The sequence below is a fragment of the Haliotis rufescens genome, unplaced genomic scaffold, assembly GCF_023055435.1.
Source record: "Haliotis rufescens isolate VD_foot unplaced genomic scaffold, xgHalRufe1.0.p SCAF_22, whole genome shotgun sequence".
Lineage (NCBI taxonomy): Eukaryota > Metazoa > Mollusca > Gastropoda > Lepetellida > Haliotidae > Haliotis > Haliotis rufescens.
In genome coordinates, this window is record NW_025963913.1 from 2,520,344 (window position 1) to 2,538,900 (window position 18,557).

General features: G+C 40.4%; 2 protein-coding genes across 7 annotated transcripts in view; both read right to left on the reverse strand.

The window, feature by feature from the left end:
• Nucleotides 1–1,736: 1,736 nt before the first annotated feature.
• Nucleotides 1,737–18,557, reverse strand: part of LOC124136348 (protein kinase C delta type-like) — a 133,342-nt gene continuing 116,521 nt past the window's right edge. For all 6 annotated transcript variants that reach the window (XM_046502253.2, XM_046502255.2, XM_046502256.2 and 3 more), the window contains 14 exons: nucleotides 17,772–17,832; nucleotides 16,007–16,163; nucleotides 14,914–14,945; nucleotides 14,021–14,106; nucleotides 12,661–12,790; nucleotides 11,930–12,081; nucleotides 11,403–11,582; nucleotides 9,540–9,713; nucleotides 6,744–6,835; nucleotides 5,095–5,157; nucleotides 4,641–4,779; nucleotides 4,025–4,213; nucleotides 2,933–3,073; nucleotides 1,737–2,526 (listed from right to left, as the gene is read on the reverse strand). In XM_046502253.2, the coding sequence (XP_046358209.1) occupies nucleotides 2,383–2,526; nucleotides 2,933–3,073; nucleotides 4,025–4,213; nucleotides 4,641–4,779; nucleotides 5,095–5,157; nucleotides 6,744–6,835; nucleotides 9,540–9,713; nucleotides 11,403–11,582; nucleotides 11,930–12,081; nucleotides 12,661–12,790; nucleotides 14,021–14,106; nucleotides 14,914–14,945; nucleotides 16,007–16,163; nucleotides 17,772–17,832 (1,740 nt within the window). In that variant the 3' untranslated portion in view covers nucleotides 1,737–2,382. The remainder of the gene's footprint in view (nucleotides 2,527–2,932; nucleotides 3,074–4,024; nucleotides 4,214–4,640; nucleotides 4,780–5,094; nucleotides 5,158–6,743; nucleotides 6,836–9,539; nucleotides 9,714–11,402; nucleotides 11,583–11,929; nucleotides 12,082–12,660; nucleotides 12,791–14,020; nucleotides 14,107–14,913; nucleotides 14,946–16,006; nucleotides 16,164–17,771; nucleotides 17,833–18,557) is intronic.
• On the reverse strand, nucleotides 7,163–9,533 carry LOC125383210 (mucin-6-like). The gene is made up of 2 exons (XM_048401432.1): nucleotides 8,502–9,533; nucleotides 7,163–8,256 (listed from the first exon to the last, which is right to left on the reverse strand). The coding sequence occupies exons 1-2, from the start codon at nucleotides 9,494–9,496 to the stop codon at nucleotides 7,188–7,190; spliced, it is 2,064 nt and encodes a 687-aa protein (XP_048257389.1). The 5' UTR covers nucleotides 9,497–9,533; the 3' UTR covers nucleotides 7,163–7,187.

Sequence of the window (18,557 nt, forward strand, 5' to 3'; positions counted from 1 at the left end):
ATGATAAAAAAAATTATTATTATGAATTATATGTGTAAAGATTCAAAACAGGTCAGTTTCAAAATAAAATATAAATGTATAAATATGATGTTAAGTAGGCAAGTTAAAAATAACAGAAGTAACATTGCTCATAGTGGTATTCTAAGAGCATGAGTAAGGGTTATCTCCCCTTGACAACATTCTACATCTGTTACAAATTCTGACTTTTGTTTGACCCATTGAATGAATAATTATTCTATTAGTCTTCATTACGATAACTTTTTAATAAGACATCATCAAGAATGTGGATTTACATCGTTAACAGATTTAAATTATTACTCTGTAATCATCTATATATACTATCAACTATATATAACAAGAACATATATATAACAATATTTAGAAATTACATTCCATTTTCACACTGTTTGAAAAGTATCAAATGACATTTATTTTTGTGAAGAGTAAAATGCGCTTATATGTAACAGATATGAGAAAATATGAAGAAAAAACAATCTCATCGACAACCACAACATGCTTCATTATTCTGATTGGAACAATTTACATCTTGTCAAACATCCTATATCTTGTCAAAACAGCCTATTTACTATTCATAGTTATATATACAGAATAACAACATGAACATATCACTATGTATATAACGGATATTCAAAATGTTTTACACACATAAATACAGAAAAATACTGTAAAAAAACCTTTTGGTTTTCTGAGTAACCACCTCACAATTGAGGGTGTGTAAGTACATGGGAGTCACACAATTACCATATACACACACAATTAAAACTTCCCATGTCACTTGACAAATATGGACATCACTATTTACCATTGGACATACTGATGTTAAAATGTGTCTACTTACAATGTCCGTTAGTAAACTTGTAAAAGAAAACCTATTTTTAATATTTAATTTTTTTTTTAAACTAAGTTGATGTGATGATAAATGGATATGCCTTGAAACATCCAGACTAATACAGAATACTTGCCATCATTTATCCTTGGTTTTTCGCCATTGGAAATTTAAACATGTATGATAATGTGTGACCCTGAGCTTCCAATTGCTTGCAAATCATGCTGCGTGTTAATTCTTCAATAACAATACCTCCATGTAGTGAGAGTGAGTTGGATTTAACACCGCTTTTAACAGTATTCAAGTTATATCAAGGAGTGTCAACTTAATGTGGGAGGAAAGCCCGCAGCGGGATTAGAACCCACAATCATAGGTTTATGGTCATGCCCAAGGGAAGCAACTCTGCACAGTGAATCGCTCACCTTAGACGACTGGGCCACCTGTGCCCCCATATAATCAAGCCTTCCAATGTTAAATGTACCTTTCTGTGTGAGTTATAAGGGAGACTTTGGTAACTTGCAGGGGACTCCTACTTCACAGTGACTTCCTTGTCTATCAAACAGGTGCCACACCGGCAAGAAGCTCACACTGTTTACAGCATCAGTGTCATCTAAACTGTTCTGTCTGACAAGACCTCTACCACTGTATTGCTTGTAAACAGGTTGTGAATCCAACAGCTTTATGTTGGCAACGTTTTCGCGACTTGTCCGAAGGCAGCTGGTCATAAACCACAGTCTGGGGGACAGAGTTCCGGTAGCTGCGACCTTGACCTTGAACTTGAACTTGACCATGGTTCAAAATAACATTTTCTGTAGCTGCGACCTTGACCTTGACCGCTGTTCTTTTTTCAGCTGCCGAACTTACCAAGATATTGTTTTTTTAGGACCGATTCTTCCTTGGAAAGTGTTGGCGGCACAAGATCAAGCATTCTCGATGCCATATTGTTATGGATTTACCCAGGTGTTTTCTTGACCGAATGACCACAATGCGAAAACGCTAAACCACGTTTCTGGTCAAGTGCACAAAAACGCCCCCCTGTATTTTGTGGTATCTTCATATAAATATGCTCCCAGTGACTGAACGTGGAATCTCTCCTATAAGAGTCTATAAACACATTAAGCATTCAACTTCAAACAATGTACTTTCAATACTTCAGCTAAGCAGCCATTTTGAAAATCTCATTAATGCTTCACCGATTTTGTGAATCCTGAATTTCCAGATTGTCCTTATTTGGTCGGAACCCATTCCTTTCAAACAATAACAGATATGTTCTAATAAAAAGATAATCAGACTGATTTATCGCAAATATTTGAATCCAATCATAAAACTAACTTTCCATACATGAAGTCTCAGAACTGTTGAACATTCTAACAATAACATCAGACATGTAGATATGGAAGTATTTTCCATTTTGAATTACAATGCTTGTTCAGGATTGGTTAGTTTTCTCCATCTGCTGGTCTGTGATTGGCTACTTCCCTAACCCGCTCCTGACTGGCTACATCTTCCTAGCATCTTGTCAGTGATTGGTTACTTTAGCCTGCTGCTTCACTAGTGAAAGAGAAGTTCTTGAATACATTCTGGTTCATTGTCTTCATGAGGTCCTTGTCTGGTGGAGTGAGCTGAGCCTTCTCCATAGTGAAGTCCATGTCAAAGTTGGAGCTGTCGCTAGCCGATTTCTGAAAGAAGAAATTAGCCATTTTTGAAAATGAGTGTGGCAAAAGGCAAAAACAAACAATCCAATATATACATTAATATATCCATAATTTGACAAATGCTAAGCCAAGTCAAAGTGCAAGGTTCAGTTATCCTTCCAATTTTTTGCATTAACTTTTCACAATTACATTCTGATGAAGGCAGCTTGGGATGCATGATCCCCAGGGAGCTGAGAATGAAAATCGAGTGCACAATGATCCATTGATTCGGGGTAATAATGTAGCACAATGAGCATGCTTTAGGATGGGACCTGCACATAATTATTAATATAATAAATAATATTTTCGCAATAACATTTTTAATACTGCCTTCAAGAAATGTTTGAGACTTTTCAATTATTTGTGAACCTAATTTTTCTAAAAAACTTACAAGCTTTGGTTTGAAAGGTGGTGGCATTTCTCGTTTCTCCAGTTTCTCCCAATCTATGTTGCGGAAGAATTGCTGCGATCTGATTGGTCCAGCTTGACACCCTGGCATGCCCAGACGTTCCAGTGCATTCCGTTCAAACAGCTGAAACAACACAGATACTTCATCAATGTCTAGATGGTTACTTGTTTCTGTGCACTTATTCTCTGACTTCTATCCTTATGCCTATCTGTTGACATCAACATCTAAATGTCTATCTGTTGACATAATCATCTATATGCCTATCTGTTGACATAATCATCTATAGGCCTATCTGTTGACATAATCATCTATATGCCTATCTGTTGACATAATCATCTATATGCCTATCTGTTGACATAATCATCTATATGCCTATCTGTTGACATAATCATCTATATGCCTATCTGTTGACATAATCATCTAAATACCTATCTGTTGACATAATCATCTAAATGTCTATCTGTTGACATCAACATCTAAATGTCTATCTGTTGACATCAGGATCTATATGCCTATCTGTTGACATCAGTATTTATTTGCCCCTCTGTTGACTTATGCATTTATTTGCCTATCTGTTGACATAATCATCTATATGCCTATCTGTTGACATAATCATCTATAGGCCTATCTGTTGACATAATCATCTATATGCCTATCTGTTGACATAATCATCTATATGCCTATCTGTTGACATAATCATAAAAATGCCTATCTGTTGACATCAGCATCTATATGCCTATCTGTTGACATAATCATCTATATGCCTATCTGTTGAAATCAGCATCTATATGCCTATCTGTTGACATCAGCATCTATATGCCTATCTGTTGACATAATCATCTATATGCCTATCTATTGACTTATGCATCTATTTGCCTATCTGTCTACTTCAATTTATAGCATGTTTGCCCATACAGGTAAAACATTCTTTCTTATAACATAAGGGCATTTTTACGACTTAGTCCATAAAGAAGAGTGATGTGAATGTCAGGATGATTTAAAAAATCTTCCTGTATTCAGATCCAACACAGCATCACAAAATGTCAGAAGTAGTTCAGTGGATGTAGCACTTACCAGACTCAGCATTGTTGCGGCTTCCTTGGACATGGAGTGGGGGTATCGGGGGGTATCATGGAGGATGGAGTGGAAGAGGTCATCTTCATCGTCGCCATGGAAGGGAGACTGGCCAATCAGCATCTCGTACAACAGCACGCCATATGACCACCAGTCCACCGAGGCGTTGTATTTCTGGCCTTTCAGAATCTAAGGGAGACAAATCAGTGGTCAATATTCATGGTATTTGACTGGAAATTCACAAGCACATTTAAAATAGACATATCGGCTAAATCACCTAAAGATATTCCTTTCAGTCCAAAGTAATATGCAGTCAAGCGAGGAAATTTATTTCCTCATGTCAGCAAAAGACTTATTTAGATTTTTAGATGGGCAAATATTTGTCAAATACATGGTCAGTATGTGGTCTAAGGTTTTCCAATAGTATTTTTATTTGAATATTAGTTTCATTTGTGAATACAAAGACACAGATACTGATGTTTTCGATAAATTAAATTAAAAACATTTCAAAACCATGTTATTTGCCCAGAAACTCAACGCTTTCCAAAACATCTTGTCACAGTTGACAAGAAAACAGTATCACGCTTGACAAGTAAACAGTATTTGATGAACTTACCTCCGGAGCAATATAATCAGGAGTTCCGCAGAACGTAGTGGCAAGTTTTTCACCAAATATATTTTCCTTGCACATGCCAAAGTCTGCTATCTTTATGTGGCCATCTTTGTCAAGCAGTACATTGTCCAACTTCAAGTCTCTGAAACAGACATTTGGCATGGTTACAAACATTACCTACATGTAAACAAACTCTATTTCGCATTGTTGTTACATACATTTCCTACAAGTAAACAAACTCTATTTCGCATTGTTGTTACATACATTTCCTACAAGTAAACAAACTCTATTTCGCATTGTTGTTACATACATTTCCTACAAGTAAACAAACTCTATTTCGCATTGTTGTTACATACATTTCCTACAAGTAAACAAACTGTTTCACATTTTTACAAATATTATAAAGTGTCGGAATGGTAAAGTAATCTCAACAATAAGCGTGACAATTCCTACATACCTGTATATAATTCCATGGGAATGTAAGAACTGAAGGCCGCAAAGTATTTCTGCTGCATAGTATCTGGAAGTGAAAAAATAATATTACTATAATGCATATAGTATCAGAATTACTGTTATCAGATGTTAACATCATTGTAGTGATAATAATCTACACCATGGGCCACATCTACTCCCCATCCCCCACATCTGGGGCCACATCTACTCCCAATCCCCCCCATCTGGGGCCACATCTACTCAACATCCCCCCCATCTGGGGCAACATCTACTCCCAATCCCCCCCATCTGGGGCCACATCTACTCAACATCCCCCCCATCTGGGGCAACATCTACTCCCAATCCCCCCCATCTGGGGCCACATCTACTCAACATCCCCCACATCTGGGGCCACATCTACTCCCAATCCCCCCACATCTGGGGCCACATCTACTCAACATCCCCCACATCTGGGGCCACATCTACTCCCAATCCCCCACATCTGGGGCAACATCTACTCACAATCCCCACATCAGGGGCCACATCTACTCCCAATCCCCCACATCTAGGGGCCACATCTACTCCCAATCCCCCACATCTGGGGCCACATCTACTCCCAATCCCCCCCATCTGGGGCCACATCTACTCAACATCCCCCACATCTGGGGCCACATCTACTCCCAATCCCCCACATCTGGGGCAACATCTACTCCCAATCCCCCACATCTGGGGCCACATCTACTCCCAATTCCCCACATCTGGGGCAACATCTACTCCCAATTCCCCATATCTGGAGCCACATCTGCTCCCAATCCCCCACATCTGGGGCCACATCTACTCCCAATTCCCCACATCTGGGGCCACATCTACTCCCAATCCCCCACATCTGGGGCCACATCTACTCACAATCCCCCACATCTGGGGCCACATCTACTCACAATCCCCACATCAGGGGCCACATCTACTCCCAATCCCCCACATCTAGGGGCCACATCTACTCACAATCCCCCACATCTGGGGCCACATCTACTCACAATCCCCCACATCTGGGGCCACATCTACTCCCAATCCCCACATCTAGTGGCCACATCTACTCACAATCCCCCACATCTGGGGCCACATCTACTCCCAATCCCCACATCTAGTGGCCACATCTACTCACAATCCCCCACATCTGGGGCCACATCTACTCCCAATTCCCCACATCTGGGGCAACATCTACTCCCAATTCCCCATATCTGGAGCCACATCTGCTCCCAATCCCCCACATCTGGGGCCACATCTACTCCCAATTCCCCACATCTGGGGCCACATCTACTCCCAATCCCCCACATCTGGGGCCACATCTACTCACAATTCCCCACATCTGGGGCCACATCTACTCCCAATTCCCCACATCTGGGGCCACATCTACTCCCAATTCCCCACATCTGGGGCAACATCTACTCCCAATTCCCCATATCTGGAGCCACATCTGCTCCCAATCCCCCACATCTGGGGCCACATCTACTCCCAATTCCCCACATCTGGGGCCACATCTACTCCCAATCCCCCACATCTGAGGCCACATCTACTCACAATTCCCCACATCTGGGGCCACATCTACTCCCAATTCCCCACATCTGGGGCAACATCTACTCTCAATTCCCCATCTCTAGGGCCACATCTACTTACTGTGCTCGGGGGAAATCAAACTTCCCACTCATTTGTATATGAAACATGAGGTCACCGCCATTCAGGTACTCCATCACAAAGAACAGGTGACTCTGAAACAGGAACAACCAACACCGTGAGAATAAAGTAACACCGATGGTCACTCTGTAGGTGTGTAAGATGTGTGAGGAGCTGTAGATGTGTGATGGTGGACACACCTTGGACTGGAAGGTGCTGTGTAGAGGTGAGGTGAAATGGGGTTTAACGTCGCGTCCAAGATTATTACATACCTATTATATACCTATAGCAATGTGCATGCACGTGTGTGTGGCTGATTGTACTAGTCCGGACTGATGCTGATTTATAGTGCTAGCTCACTGAGATACCATGCCGCAGTTTAACATGAATACCCCACTCAAGACACAGTATACTGACTCCGAGCCGACCAGTCCTTGTTTTAACCTCTTAATGTCTTTTGGTATGACGTGCTGTGTAGATGTGTGATGGTGTACATACTTTGGACTGGAAGGTGCTGTGTAGATGTGTGATGGTGGACATACCTTGGACTGGAAGGTGCTGTGTAGATGTGTGATGGTGGACATACCTTGGACTGAAAGGTGCTGTGTAGATGTGTGATGGTGGACATACCTTGGACTGGAAGGTGCTGTGTAGATGTGTGAGGTGCTGTGTAGATCTGTGTTGGTGGACATACCTTGGACTGGAAGGTGCTGTGTAGATGTGTGAGGTGCTGTGTAGATCTGTGTTGGTGGACATACCTTGGACTGGAAGGTGCTGTGTAGATGTGTGATGCTGGACATACCTTGGACTGGAAGGTGCTGTGTAGATGTGTGATGGTGGACATACCTTGGACTGGAAGGTGCTGTGTAGATGTGTGAGGTGCTGTGTAGATCTGTGTTGGTGGACATACCTTGGACTGGAAGTTGCTGTGTAGATGTGTGATGGTGGACATACCTTGGACTGGAAGGTGCTGTGTAGATGTGTGAGGAGCTGTAGATCTGTGATGGTGGACATACCTTGGACTGGAAGGTGCTGTGTAGATGTGTGATGCTGGACATACCTTGGACTGGAAGGTGCTGTGTAGATGTGTGATGCTGGACATACCTTGGACTGGAAGGTGCTGTGTAGATGTGTGAGGTGCTGTGTAGATCTGTGTTGGTGGACATACCTTGGACTGGAAGGTGCTGTGTAGATGTGTGATGGTGGACATACCTTGGACTGGAAGGTGCTGTGTAGATGTGTGATGGTGGACATACCTTGGACTGGAAGGTGCTGTGTAGATGTGTGAGGTGCTGTGTAGATCTGTGTTGGTGGACATACCTTGGACTGGAAGGTGCTGTGTAGATGTGTGATGCTGGACATACCTTGGACTGGAAGGTGCTGTGTAGATGTGTGATGGTGGACATACCTTGGACTGGAAGGTGCTGTGTAGATGTGTGAGGTGCTGTGTAGATCTGTGTTGGTGGACATACTTTGGACTGGAAGGTGCTGTGTAGATGTGTGATGGTGGACATACCTTGGACTGGAAGGTGCTGTGAAGATGTGTGAGGAGCTGTAGATGTGTGATGGTGGACATACCTTGGACTGGAGTGAGTGAGTGAGTGAGTTTGATTTTACGCCGCTTTTAGCATTATTCCAGCAATATCACGGCGGGGGACACCAGAAATGGGCTTCACACATTGTACCCATGTCGGGAATCGAACCCGGGTCTTCGGCGTGACGAGCGAACGCTTTAACCACTAGGCTACCCGACCGTCCCACCTTGGACTGGAAGGTGCTGTGTAGATGTGTGATGGTGGACATACCTTGGACTGGAAGGTGCTGTGTAGATGTGTGATGGTGGACATACCTTGGACTGGAAGGTGCTGTGTAGATGTGTGATGTGCTGTGTAGATGTGTGATGGTGGACATACCTTGGACTGGAAGGTGCTGTGTAGATGTGTGAGGTGCTGTGTGGATGTGTGATGGTGGACATAACTTGGACTGGAAGGTGCTGTGTGGATGTGTGATGGTGGACATACCTTGGACTGGAAGGTGCTGTGTGGATGTGTGATGGTGGACATACCTTGGACTGGAAGGTGCTGTGTAGATGTGTGAGGTGCTGTGTGGATGTGTGATGGTGGACATACCTTGGACTGGAAGGTGCTGTGTAGATGTGTGATGGTGGACATGCCTTGGACTGGAAGGTGCTGTGTAGATGTGTGAGGTGCTGTGTGGATGTGTGATGGTGGACATACCTTGGACTGGAAGGTGCTGTGTGGATGTGTGATGGTGGACATACCTTGGACTGGAAGGTGCTGTGTAGATGTGTGATGGTGGACATACCTTGGACTGGAAGGTGCTGTGTGGATGTGTGATGGTGGACATACCTTGGACTGGAAGGTGCTGTGTAGATGTGTGAGGTGCTGTGTGGATGTGTGATGGTGGACATACCTTGGACTGGAAGGTGCTGTGTAGATGTGTGAGGTACATACCTTGGACTGGAAGGTGCTGTGTAGATGTGTGATGGTGGACATACCTTGGACTGGAAGGTGCTGTGTAGATGTGTGATGCTGAACATACCTTGGACTGGAAGGTGCTGTGTAGATGTGTGATGGTGGACATACCTTGAACTGGAAGGTGATGTGTAGATGTGTGATGGTGGACATACCTTGGACTGGAAGGTGCTGTGTAGATGTGTGATGCTGGACATACCTTGGACTGGAAGGTGCTGTGTAGATGTGTGATGTGCTGTGTAGATCTGTGTTGGTGGACATACCTTGGACTAGAAGGTGCTGTGTAGATGTGTGAGGTACAAACCTTGGACTGGAAGGTGCTGTGTAGATGTGTGAGGAAAGGATGTTGACAGCCCATGGCCAGGACCCGCCTCTCTATCATGGTACACTCGATATCATCATCCTCCAGCACGACATCCTTCTTCAGGGCCTTGACGGCGTAGTACTGGTCCGTGCCTCTCAACTGGGCCAGCAACACCTGCAACAGACCAAGACAGTCAGATCTAGCAGTGGACAAGGAGTCACCTTCCTGAACTTCTAATCTCCATCCACTGCTGTATTCAGGCAAATTGATGCAGTGTATGGTCCCTGGCAGAATAATTATCAGCACTTTCATTTAATATCCAAACTTTTTTTATTTGAATATTAATCACACATTTTCGATAGTCTCCATGAAGTTGAATGCAGGGGTCCGGAAACCGTCATATGCGCCGGACATGTCCGATTGGGAATCTCAAATGTCAAGTTCAAAATATTGCTTACCGGACATTTAAATTTTTCTGTCCGGACATTTTGAAAAGTATTGTCCGGACATTCTTAAATTTTGACCGGACATGATCAACAGTTAGGACTGAGCAGTTTCTGTCTGCAGTTGTAACACAATGAAGATTATCTACACTGACAAGCTTTGTTTGTTTGATTGCTGTAAATACATCGTACCTACATGATAGTCCAATCGGTCAATCACTGTAATAGGCAATAAACTGAGTTGACACTGATTAATCGAGGATTAATTACTGAGAACATCTTGTTAATTTGAGTGAAAGGTGTTTACAACTGTACATAAATACTTTGCATCATCAATGTACCTCATTATCCTCACAATGCTACGATACGTAACCTCAGACAAGTAGCGAAAGCGTGAGGACAGCCAGTCGACCAATGCAGATCAGTCGAGCGGAGCTGCCAAACCCTCAAAGTCTGGACGATCTAGGTAAGTCGAGGCTAACGACTTTCACTTGGTTGACATTCAATGAGGATTTGCAGATTTTATTGTTTTCAGTAGCTAGTCGTATATTGAATCTTGATTGACCGCCATTTTGCTTTCTGTGATGATCGATATCATTTTTTTATGGTCAATAATTAAGAACAGATGAAAAAAGTATTCAAATAACTATTGCTATCAACGGTATTTTAGTATTTGTGATTATATTATCTCTCTTGTGTTTAAATAATCTTTAGTTTAAAAAAACCCTTTTTCCCGTGAGGTCACGTGATAACCAAATATGGGATAATAGTCTCGATCCAAATGTTACAACGCGAGCAGACTCATGAATATAACTCATGAATATTAATTAGACCATTCACTACGTTAACAGATCGTTATTATAACTGAAATAAACGTATGTTTTCCATGTATATCTAAAATGATATTATTTGTTATTAATTGTCCGGTGAATTAACAATTTAAATTGAAACAATTCATAATTCATCATATTATGAATATGTAACAACCTGTAATGTGTGTGAAAAGTCGTCCTAAAATACGCTATTTGAAGGGGGCGTGGCCTAAATGCAAATGTCCGATTGGGATTTTAAATTTTCCGGACCCCTGGTTGAATGTTTCCTCAAACACACTCAATCATCTATGAGTGAGTGAGTATGGTTTTACACCGCTTTTAGCAATATTCCATCAATATCACAGCAAGGGACACCAGAAATGGGCTTCACACATTGTACCTATGTCAGGAATCGAACCGTGAATCGGCGTGATGAGCGAATGCTTTAACCACAAGGCTACCTGACCACCCCCCATCATCAATGAAATACTAAGAGTAAGGTCAAACTAATTCCCATCAGGATATATACATATTTTTAAATGTTCAAAATATTATTTCATCAATAAAAACATAGAACATATATTGTACAGGAACATGTTGGAACTCACCTTGCCAAAGCTGCCTTTGCCTAGCACCTTGAGGAAGCTGAACTCTTCTGGCGTGTACTTCCTGAGGGCAACAGGGGGTGCCTTGGTTGGGGAGGTCGCAGTGCCCATGCGCCACATCTCTTGGTAGTTCTCATCATCACTGTCTTCTTCGGCCTCGGCCTCGGCCTCGACCTCTGTCACCTGTAACAGCAGGAGTCACATCATCAACCATTACTGACGACTGGGCACATTTCAACCTTCTCCCATTATGCAAAATTTAGCGCAAAAGTCCAGCATATTTTCTGAGAGAATCATATCAATTTTTACTTCTTAACAACAGACGTTTAAGTGTAACTTGACCTTGACCTTGAGGCTCATGCATTACAGTCATTTGGTAACCATAAAACTGTGACCCTGATGTATACTGATTCTCTTATCTGAAGTTAATTCCACATTAGATCTTGAAGCTATGACCTTGACCCACTCAGAATATGACCTTCTGAAATATCAACCTTGACCTACTAACAGATTTTCAAAGATCTACTCACAGTGGTTCCTGTGGAAGGAGCTGACGATGAGGGTTTGGAGCGGCCTCCAGACGGGTAAACGTCGGCAAGAGCATCGGCAAGAAGTTTCTGGTTCACTCCACATAGATTCGGCATGTACTTCTCACACTTCTTATGGCAGTTGACTCCACACACTGTCAAAACAAAAGTGGACAGTTTAATGAACATGTCATGAGTTCTGGGCTCTGTGGAAATGTTTTCGCATAAAAGATCTTCACGGAGGCTGCTAATAATAACATTATATAAAATGAACATAACATTAGGAAATGATATATATTCCCAAATACTATCAGACTAACATACCATATTAGATGTAATAAGCGCCCAGGGCGCTCTAAAAATTAGAAATAGGGGGCTCTTATTAGGATATTATTTTGGTGAAAAAAAGAGTTGAAAGATAAATTTCGTGGTTTATGCTGACAGCCTGCAATGTTTATATACGACAGATATATTATTCCAGAATTTAATTGCCTATTATTAAGGGTGCATAGAACACACAAGTGTGTATTATACACGAATAAATAAGTCTTGTGTACATTGATCAATTGGAAGGGGTGCTAATTGGGATTGTTCACTTGTCAATATATTAGCAAATATCGCTGTGGGCGCTTATTACATCAAATACGGTATTTACAACAGGTCATAGTGATGTAAAGTCAGTTCAATTATTACATTTCCAGTTCACTGTAAAAACCTATCATTGTGACCTTCACCTTCACATTTGAGTCCCTGTCTGAAGAGGCCATACAACAGGGTGCCGCAGTGATCACAGAACGTCGGAGACATGTAGTTGTTCACACGGAATCGATGTGGCATGTCGATCTTGAATCGTTTTGTTAACATCTGAAAAAGGAAAATTTCATCATATTACCCATTCAATTTCAGTGCAATTATTAAAACTCCATATACCAACAAAAGTCTCAGTATAAGTAGTTGGGTATAACACAGTTCTTAACAGTATTCCTGGTATATCACAGCGTTTAAGAGTCAGTGGATAAGTATGGTATTAGTCTACTTTTAACAATATTCTATCAATATCAAGCAGTCAATAATTGATCTGGGGCGGTCGGCTAGCCTAGTGGTTAAAGCGTTCGCTTGTCACCCTGATGGCCCGGGTTCGAGTACCGACATGGGTACAGTGTCAAGCCCATTTCGTGATATTGATGGAATATTGCTAAAAGCAATGTAAAACCATACTCACTCACTCACTCACTCACTCACTCACTCACATAATAATTATTCTTGTCTTCACACACTGTGTAACAGCAGAATCTCTTTTTGAAGTTTGGTCATATCTTTATACCATAAATGTCCTGAGTAGTACAATGGTCAAATCTGAAGCTGTGGTTTCATGTTAAGATTGCTGCAAAGCTTTTTCACTTTAATAAATAAATGATCAGAGCTCCAGATAACTTTCTGAGTAACAGAGTTTTTTTACGCGAAGGTTTCTATTTTAATTGGGTTATTACATTTTTCTTTGGGTAACCAATATTTTTTCTCTCATCTATTCATCACTGTATTGGGGTTTAAAATAAAATGAAATATTTTGGATGTATTTAAACGGTTCTAAATAGAGGCTTGACCAATAAGAAAATTAGCTCATAATTGTGTTTAGGAAATTAGCTCTGTTGTACGCATGCTGAAAAAGCTTCAATGGGTATTTACGCGTGCTGTTTTTATACATTTGAGTTTTTCATTTAATGCCTGCGTTTCTGTACACAAGTTAATTGAAAGTAGTTGTGTTTGAATATTTCGTCAGGGGATTTTACGCAAATATGCAGCTTATCTGTAGCTCTGAATTATTCAGAGATTTCCTTGGATATGAGTCAAACAAACATAAATATATCTGGAATATAGTAAGTCAGTGGTAAAGCTTTTCCAAATTTCCCAATTAATGGCTTTCTTAAAGACATACACACAAACATAAATGTCACTACATTTGGGGTTAGAAGGAAAATTTACAAGATTCTTGTTATTGTCTCTTGTACAATGGTGATACTGAGAAGTTTACGAGGAGGTCATGTGCTGGGAAGTTGGGGAATTGAGTATTTCAAGGGAGATAACTCTGATTACCTTTGTTTCTCGACTGTCTTTAGCACTGCCTGGGCAGTCACTGAGGATCTTGACATGGCATTTCTTGTGGACAGCACAGTTGCATGCTAAAAAAAATATCACAATTTAACAAATTATAGACATGATAAACAATTGGTATAAAAAATTAAATTTGACATACATATTCAATATACAACAGCAACACATTTTCTCCTTTTCTGATCCAGTGAGGTGAGGTGAAATTGGGTTTAACGTCGCGTCCAAGATTATTGCACTTATATAGCGACGTGCATACACGTGTTTGCATGGCTGCTTGTACTAGTCCGGACTGATGCTGATTTATAGTGCTAGCTCACTGAGATACCATGCCGCAGTTTAACATGAATACCCTACTCAGACACAGTATAATGACTCCGAGCCGACCAGTCCTTGTTTTAGCCCCTTAATGCTGAGCGCCAGACAGGGTAACATCAAGTACATCTTTTAACGTCTTTTGGTATGACGTGGCCGGGGATCGAACCCCGGGACCTTCCGCTCTTCGGGCGGACGCTCTACCACAAGACCACGGAGGCGGCCTCTGATACAGTGTATGTGACAACATATTAATACTGCTTAACTACCATTACAACATTTTTTGCAGTCATTTGGCATTGAAAATGCAATATGAAGTAACTGTGCCACAAATGAATCAGTTACACAATTTCATCATCATTCATCATTTCTTTGTGTAATTGACAAATGACACTGAATATTTAACATGATGTGAATGGTTCAAGCAACAACTTCTTATTCAGTACACACTGAAATTAAAAAATACATACAGTACTCCATGACACATATTTTAAATGGACTGACAATTTTATCAGGTTTCCATGGCAACCGATAGTTCTTTATATGATTGTTATCTCACTCACCTTTACATTGATATCCCTGTTTATTCAGCCCCCTGAAACATATCACAGAAACGGTTTTGACTATAATACAGATAGCAAAGACTTAATACCGTATTCGACGTAATAAGCACTCCGCTCTAATAAGCGCCAACGGCGATATTTGCTAATATATTGGCTAGTGAACAATCCCAATTAGCACCCCTTCCGATTGATCAATGTACACAAGACTTATTTATTCATGTATAATACCCAGTTGTGTGTTATATGCACCCTTAATTTAAGGGCAATAAAATTCTGGAAAAATATATCAGTCATATATAAACATTTCAGGCTGTCAGCATAAACCACAAAATTTACGATCTTTTTCACCAAAATAATATTCTAATGAGAGCCCCCTATTTCTAAATTTTGAGAGCGCACTGGCCGCTTATTACCTCGACGACGGTAAGTAAAAATGTTGTATAATTAACTCAGCACAAAATGACTGTATGACTGGTATCCCTTAACCCATCACTGAGGTATATCATCCTTCATGTCGGACCATAGCTTTTATGTTTCTGGGGCGAGGATAGGTCTTCAAAATAGTTTTGTTTTTTGTGGTCTCATATATTATTTTGAGAACAAGGGTTTGTTTGTATGTTTGTTGTTTAACACCGCACTCTGCAAAAGTCTGGTCCAGTCAATCCAGTGATTGACATCATGAGCATCGATCTACACAATTGGAATGCAGTAGCATGCATCAACCAAGTCAGCGAGACTGACCATCCGGGCCTGGTAGTCGCCAGTTATGACAGGTATGGGTTGCTGAAGCCCAATTCTAACCCGGATCTTCACAGGGTTGAGAACAAGAACTGCTTCAACTTAAAACAGTATGTTGTTTGTTTACACTTTGAATTAAGACCAATCCCCTTTTCACAATGTGATTTTAGTGTTGTCGTAACTGCCATTGTGTAACCCAGATTTACAATAGTCATGGAACTACGATTGCTTGTAAACAAAGGCTCTGATTAGAGAGATGGATGTCTTGACAAATCTTTAGTTTTTGGCACAAACATAATATGCCTGTTGAATATTAATGCTGATTTGAGTGGTTTATTTTCAGCCTGTCACATACCACATGAAGTCATTGCAGAAGGAGCAGAATACTGGCTGGCGGAAAAACTTGGCAATAAACTGATGCCCCTTGACCTCATGAACTTTCTGCTGTTTCATGGCGCCACGTCGGACGAAGCCCCGCTTTGAACCAACTTCATCCATAGGCTTCTGTAACTCTGAAATAAGAATTTTCTTCAGTATACTCACTGGCAAGCCTACCATTTTTTATATGACTGCACAACATTTGCAGTTCTATGAATGATTGCAACAGTTGTCCCAGTATGATTTTAGCAACAGCTGTAACTGTATGACTGTGTTTTATGAAGGATTGCTACAACAGTTTAGCTTAATGAAGGATTGCAGGATTGCAACAGATGTTGCAGCTTAATGTAGGATTGCAACAACAGTTGTAGCTTTATGAAGGATTGCAACAACAGTTTTGTAGTTTTATGAAGGATTGTAGTGAGTGAGTTTGGTTTTACGCCACTTTAGCAATATTCCAGGGACACCAGAAATGGGCTTCACACATTGTACCCATGTCGGGAATCGAACCCGGGTCCTCTGCGTGGCAAGCGAACACTTTAACCACTAAGCTATCCCACCGCCCCCTGAAGTATTGTAACAACAATTGTAGTTTTATGAAGAATCGTAACAACTGTAGCAAAACAATTACCTGTACGAGCCGTTTTTTTTGTTGTAGATCTTTTCATGATTAAATCCGTTTACTTTCCAGGTGTTTAACAGAATAACACAGATATAACTCCTCTAAATCTGTATTAGTAACAGATCCTCACTGCCACGAACCTCCAAAGTCAGCACAATGGACCTCAATTCTTGGATTCAATACTTTCTTTCTCTCACTTTTAATCCTTGTATTCCAAGGTGTACAAAATCCCAACATAACCCTTCATCCAGCACTGCCCACTCTCACCTAGCAGCTTTATCCAATGTAATCTCAGCTGGTATAATCGTGCACTGCACAATTATTCACCACAACTTTTCCTACGATATTGTAATGCTATATATTTGAAAAAATTGTATAGATTTCATGTCCTCTCTGAGGAAGTCAGCTTACAAAGGAAGTCTAAAAATAATTTATTTTTTTCCTGTCATACAGATACAGTGTACTTCCAACATTTTACATTTAAATTTAATCACGGCAACCAATTCAAACAAATTCTCACACGGCAGGAAAATCAGGAAGCCTTAACCTTGTAAAAATACATCTATATCTTCTCATAGTGTCTAATCTCTTGATATCAGGTAATATAACATGAAGAGTTCCATGACCTTCTTAGGCCTTTTTTTACATAAGAAAAACAATTACATGATTACTTAGGCCTTTTTAAGAAAAAGAATAAACACAATATAGAGAACCTATCAACATTACATCACTGATTTTACCTCCAACCAGGAAAAATATTCAGTTCATTTTTTTATTGTATTGAAATGATTTTGTTATAAAGTTTTACCACACACCTGAACTAATTGTTAGTAAAAAATCTGTAAACCATAAAACGTAAAAAAAGTGTAGCTTAACTTGGAACTACTTGAAATACCTGCGCGTACCAAATGACATCCTTCTCAAGAACTTCATTGTGGGATTCCTTACAGCTTCAACATGTCAATATCTTGAGTAATATGAATTAAAGAACACCTTCGAGACATTACACAAATAATGTCATTGTATAAACAGGCTGGATCATATTTGTAATGTTTACACTTATATAGTAATAAGAGTCAGGTAAAACTGATTTTCTGCTTTTTACTGCAACAGGCCTCACCTTCTGTGCCTGAGAAGTATCGGATCTGAACTTGGAGACGTCCAGATGGTCGAAGGTCCAACTGAAAAAATGTGTTTGCCAATAAACTTGATATTATTTTTATTTGACTTATGCAATAGATCTTATAATTGACTGACGTAGATCTATTTGTAAATATTGTGTTGTGCAGTAAAGATTACCAACTAAACAGCAATATTTTAACAAGTTATGAAAGAAATGCATGAAGTGTGTAAAATCAACATAAACCTTCTATCATGCCATTATCTGCAAAAAGGTAAAAATATTGTTTTACAAATAATTTCATCACAATACCAACAAGAAAACAGCGTTATCACTATCCCCTGCCATGGGGCACATGAGAAGTTTGTTTGTTCTTATGGTAGTGAATATTAACTATATGCCAACTTTATGTCATCAGAAAAAAAGATTATATGTAAAATCAATACATGTACCGGGTACACACAAAAGGCCCCTTCTCTGGAAAAAATAATTTATGGTAGAAATTCTCAAACTCAGTCTTAATAAGTATCTCTAAGATAGGCTAACTTGAGTAGTTTCTGAGAAAACTTGTTCCCACTGCAGACACTATGTACTTTGTAAAATATCATGGGTTAAGGGCAGTAAATGTGTATGCTCAAAATCTGAAAACATGTTGCAAGGGAAGTAACTCTGGGAGAAAGTAATTACGGGGACCAATTCTTGAACAATCTTGACAAGTATGTCATAGATAAGATGCATTTTTCATTCATGTGACTTCAGTCAATTGTCCCATTGCAGAAAATATGC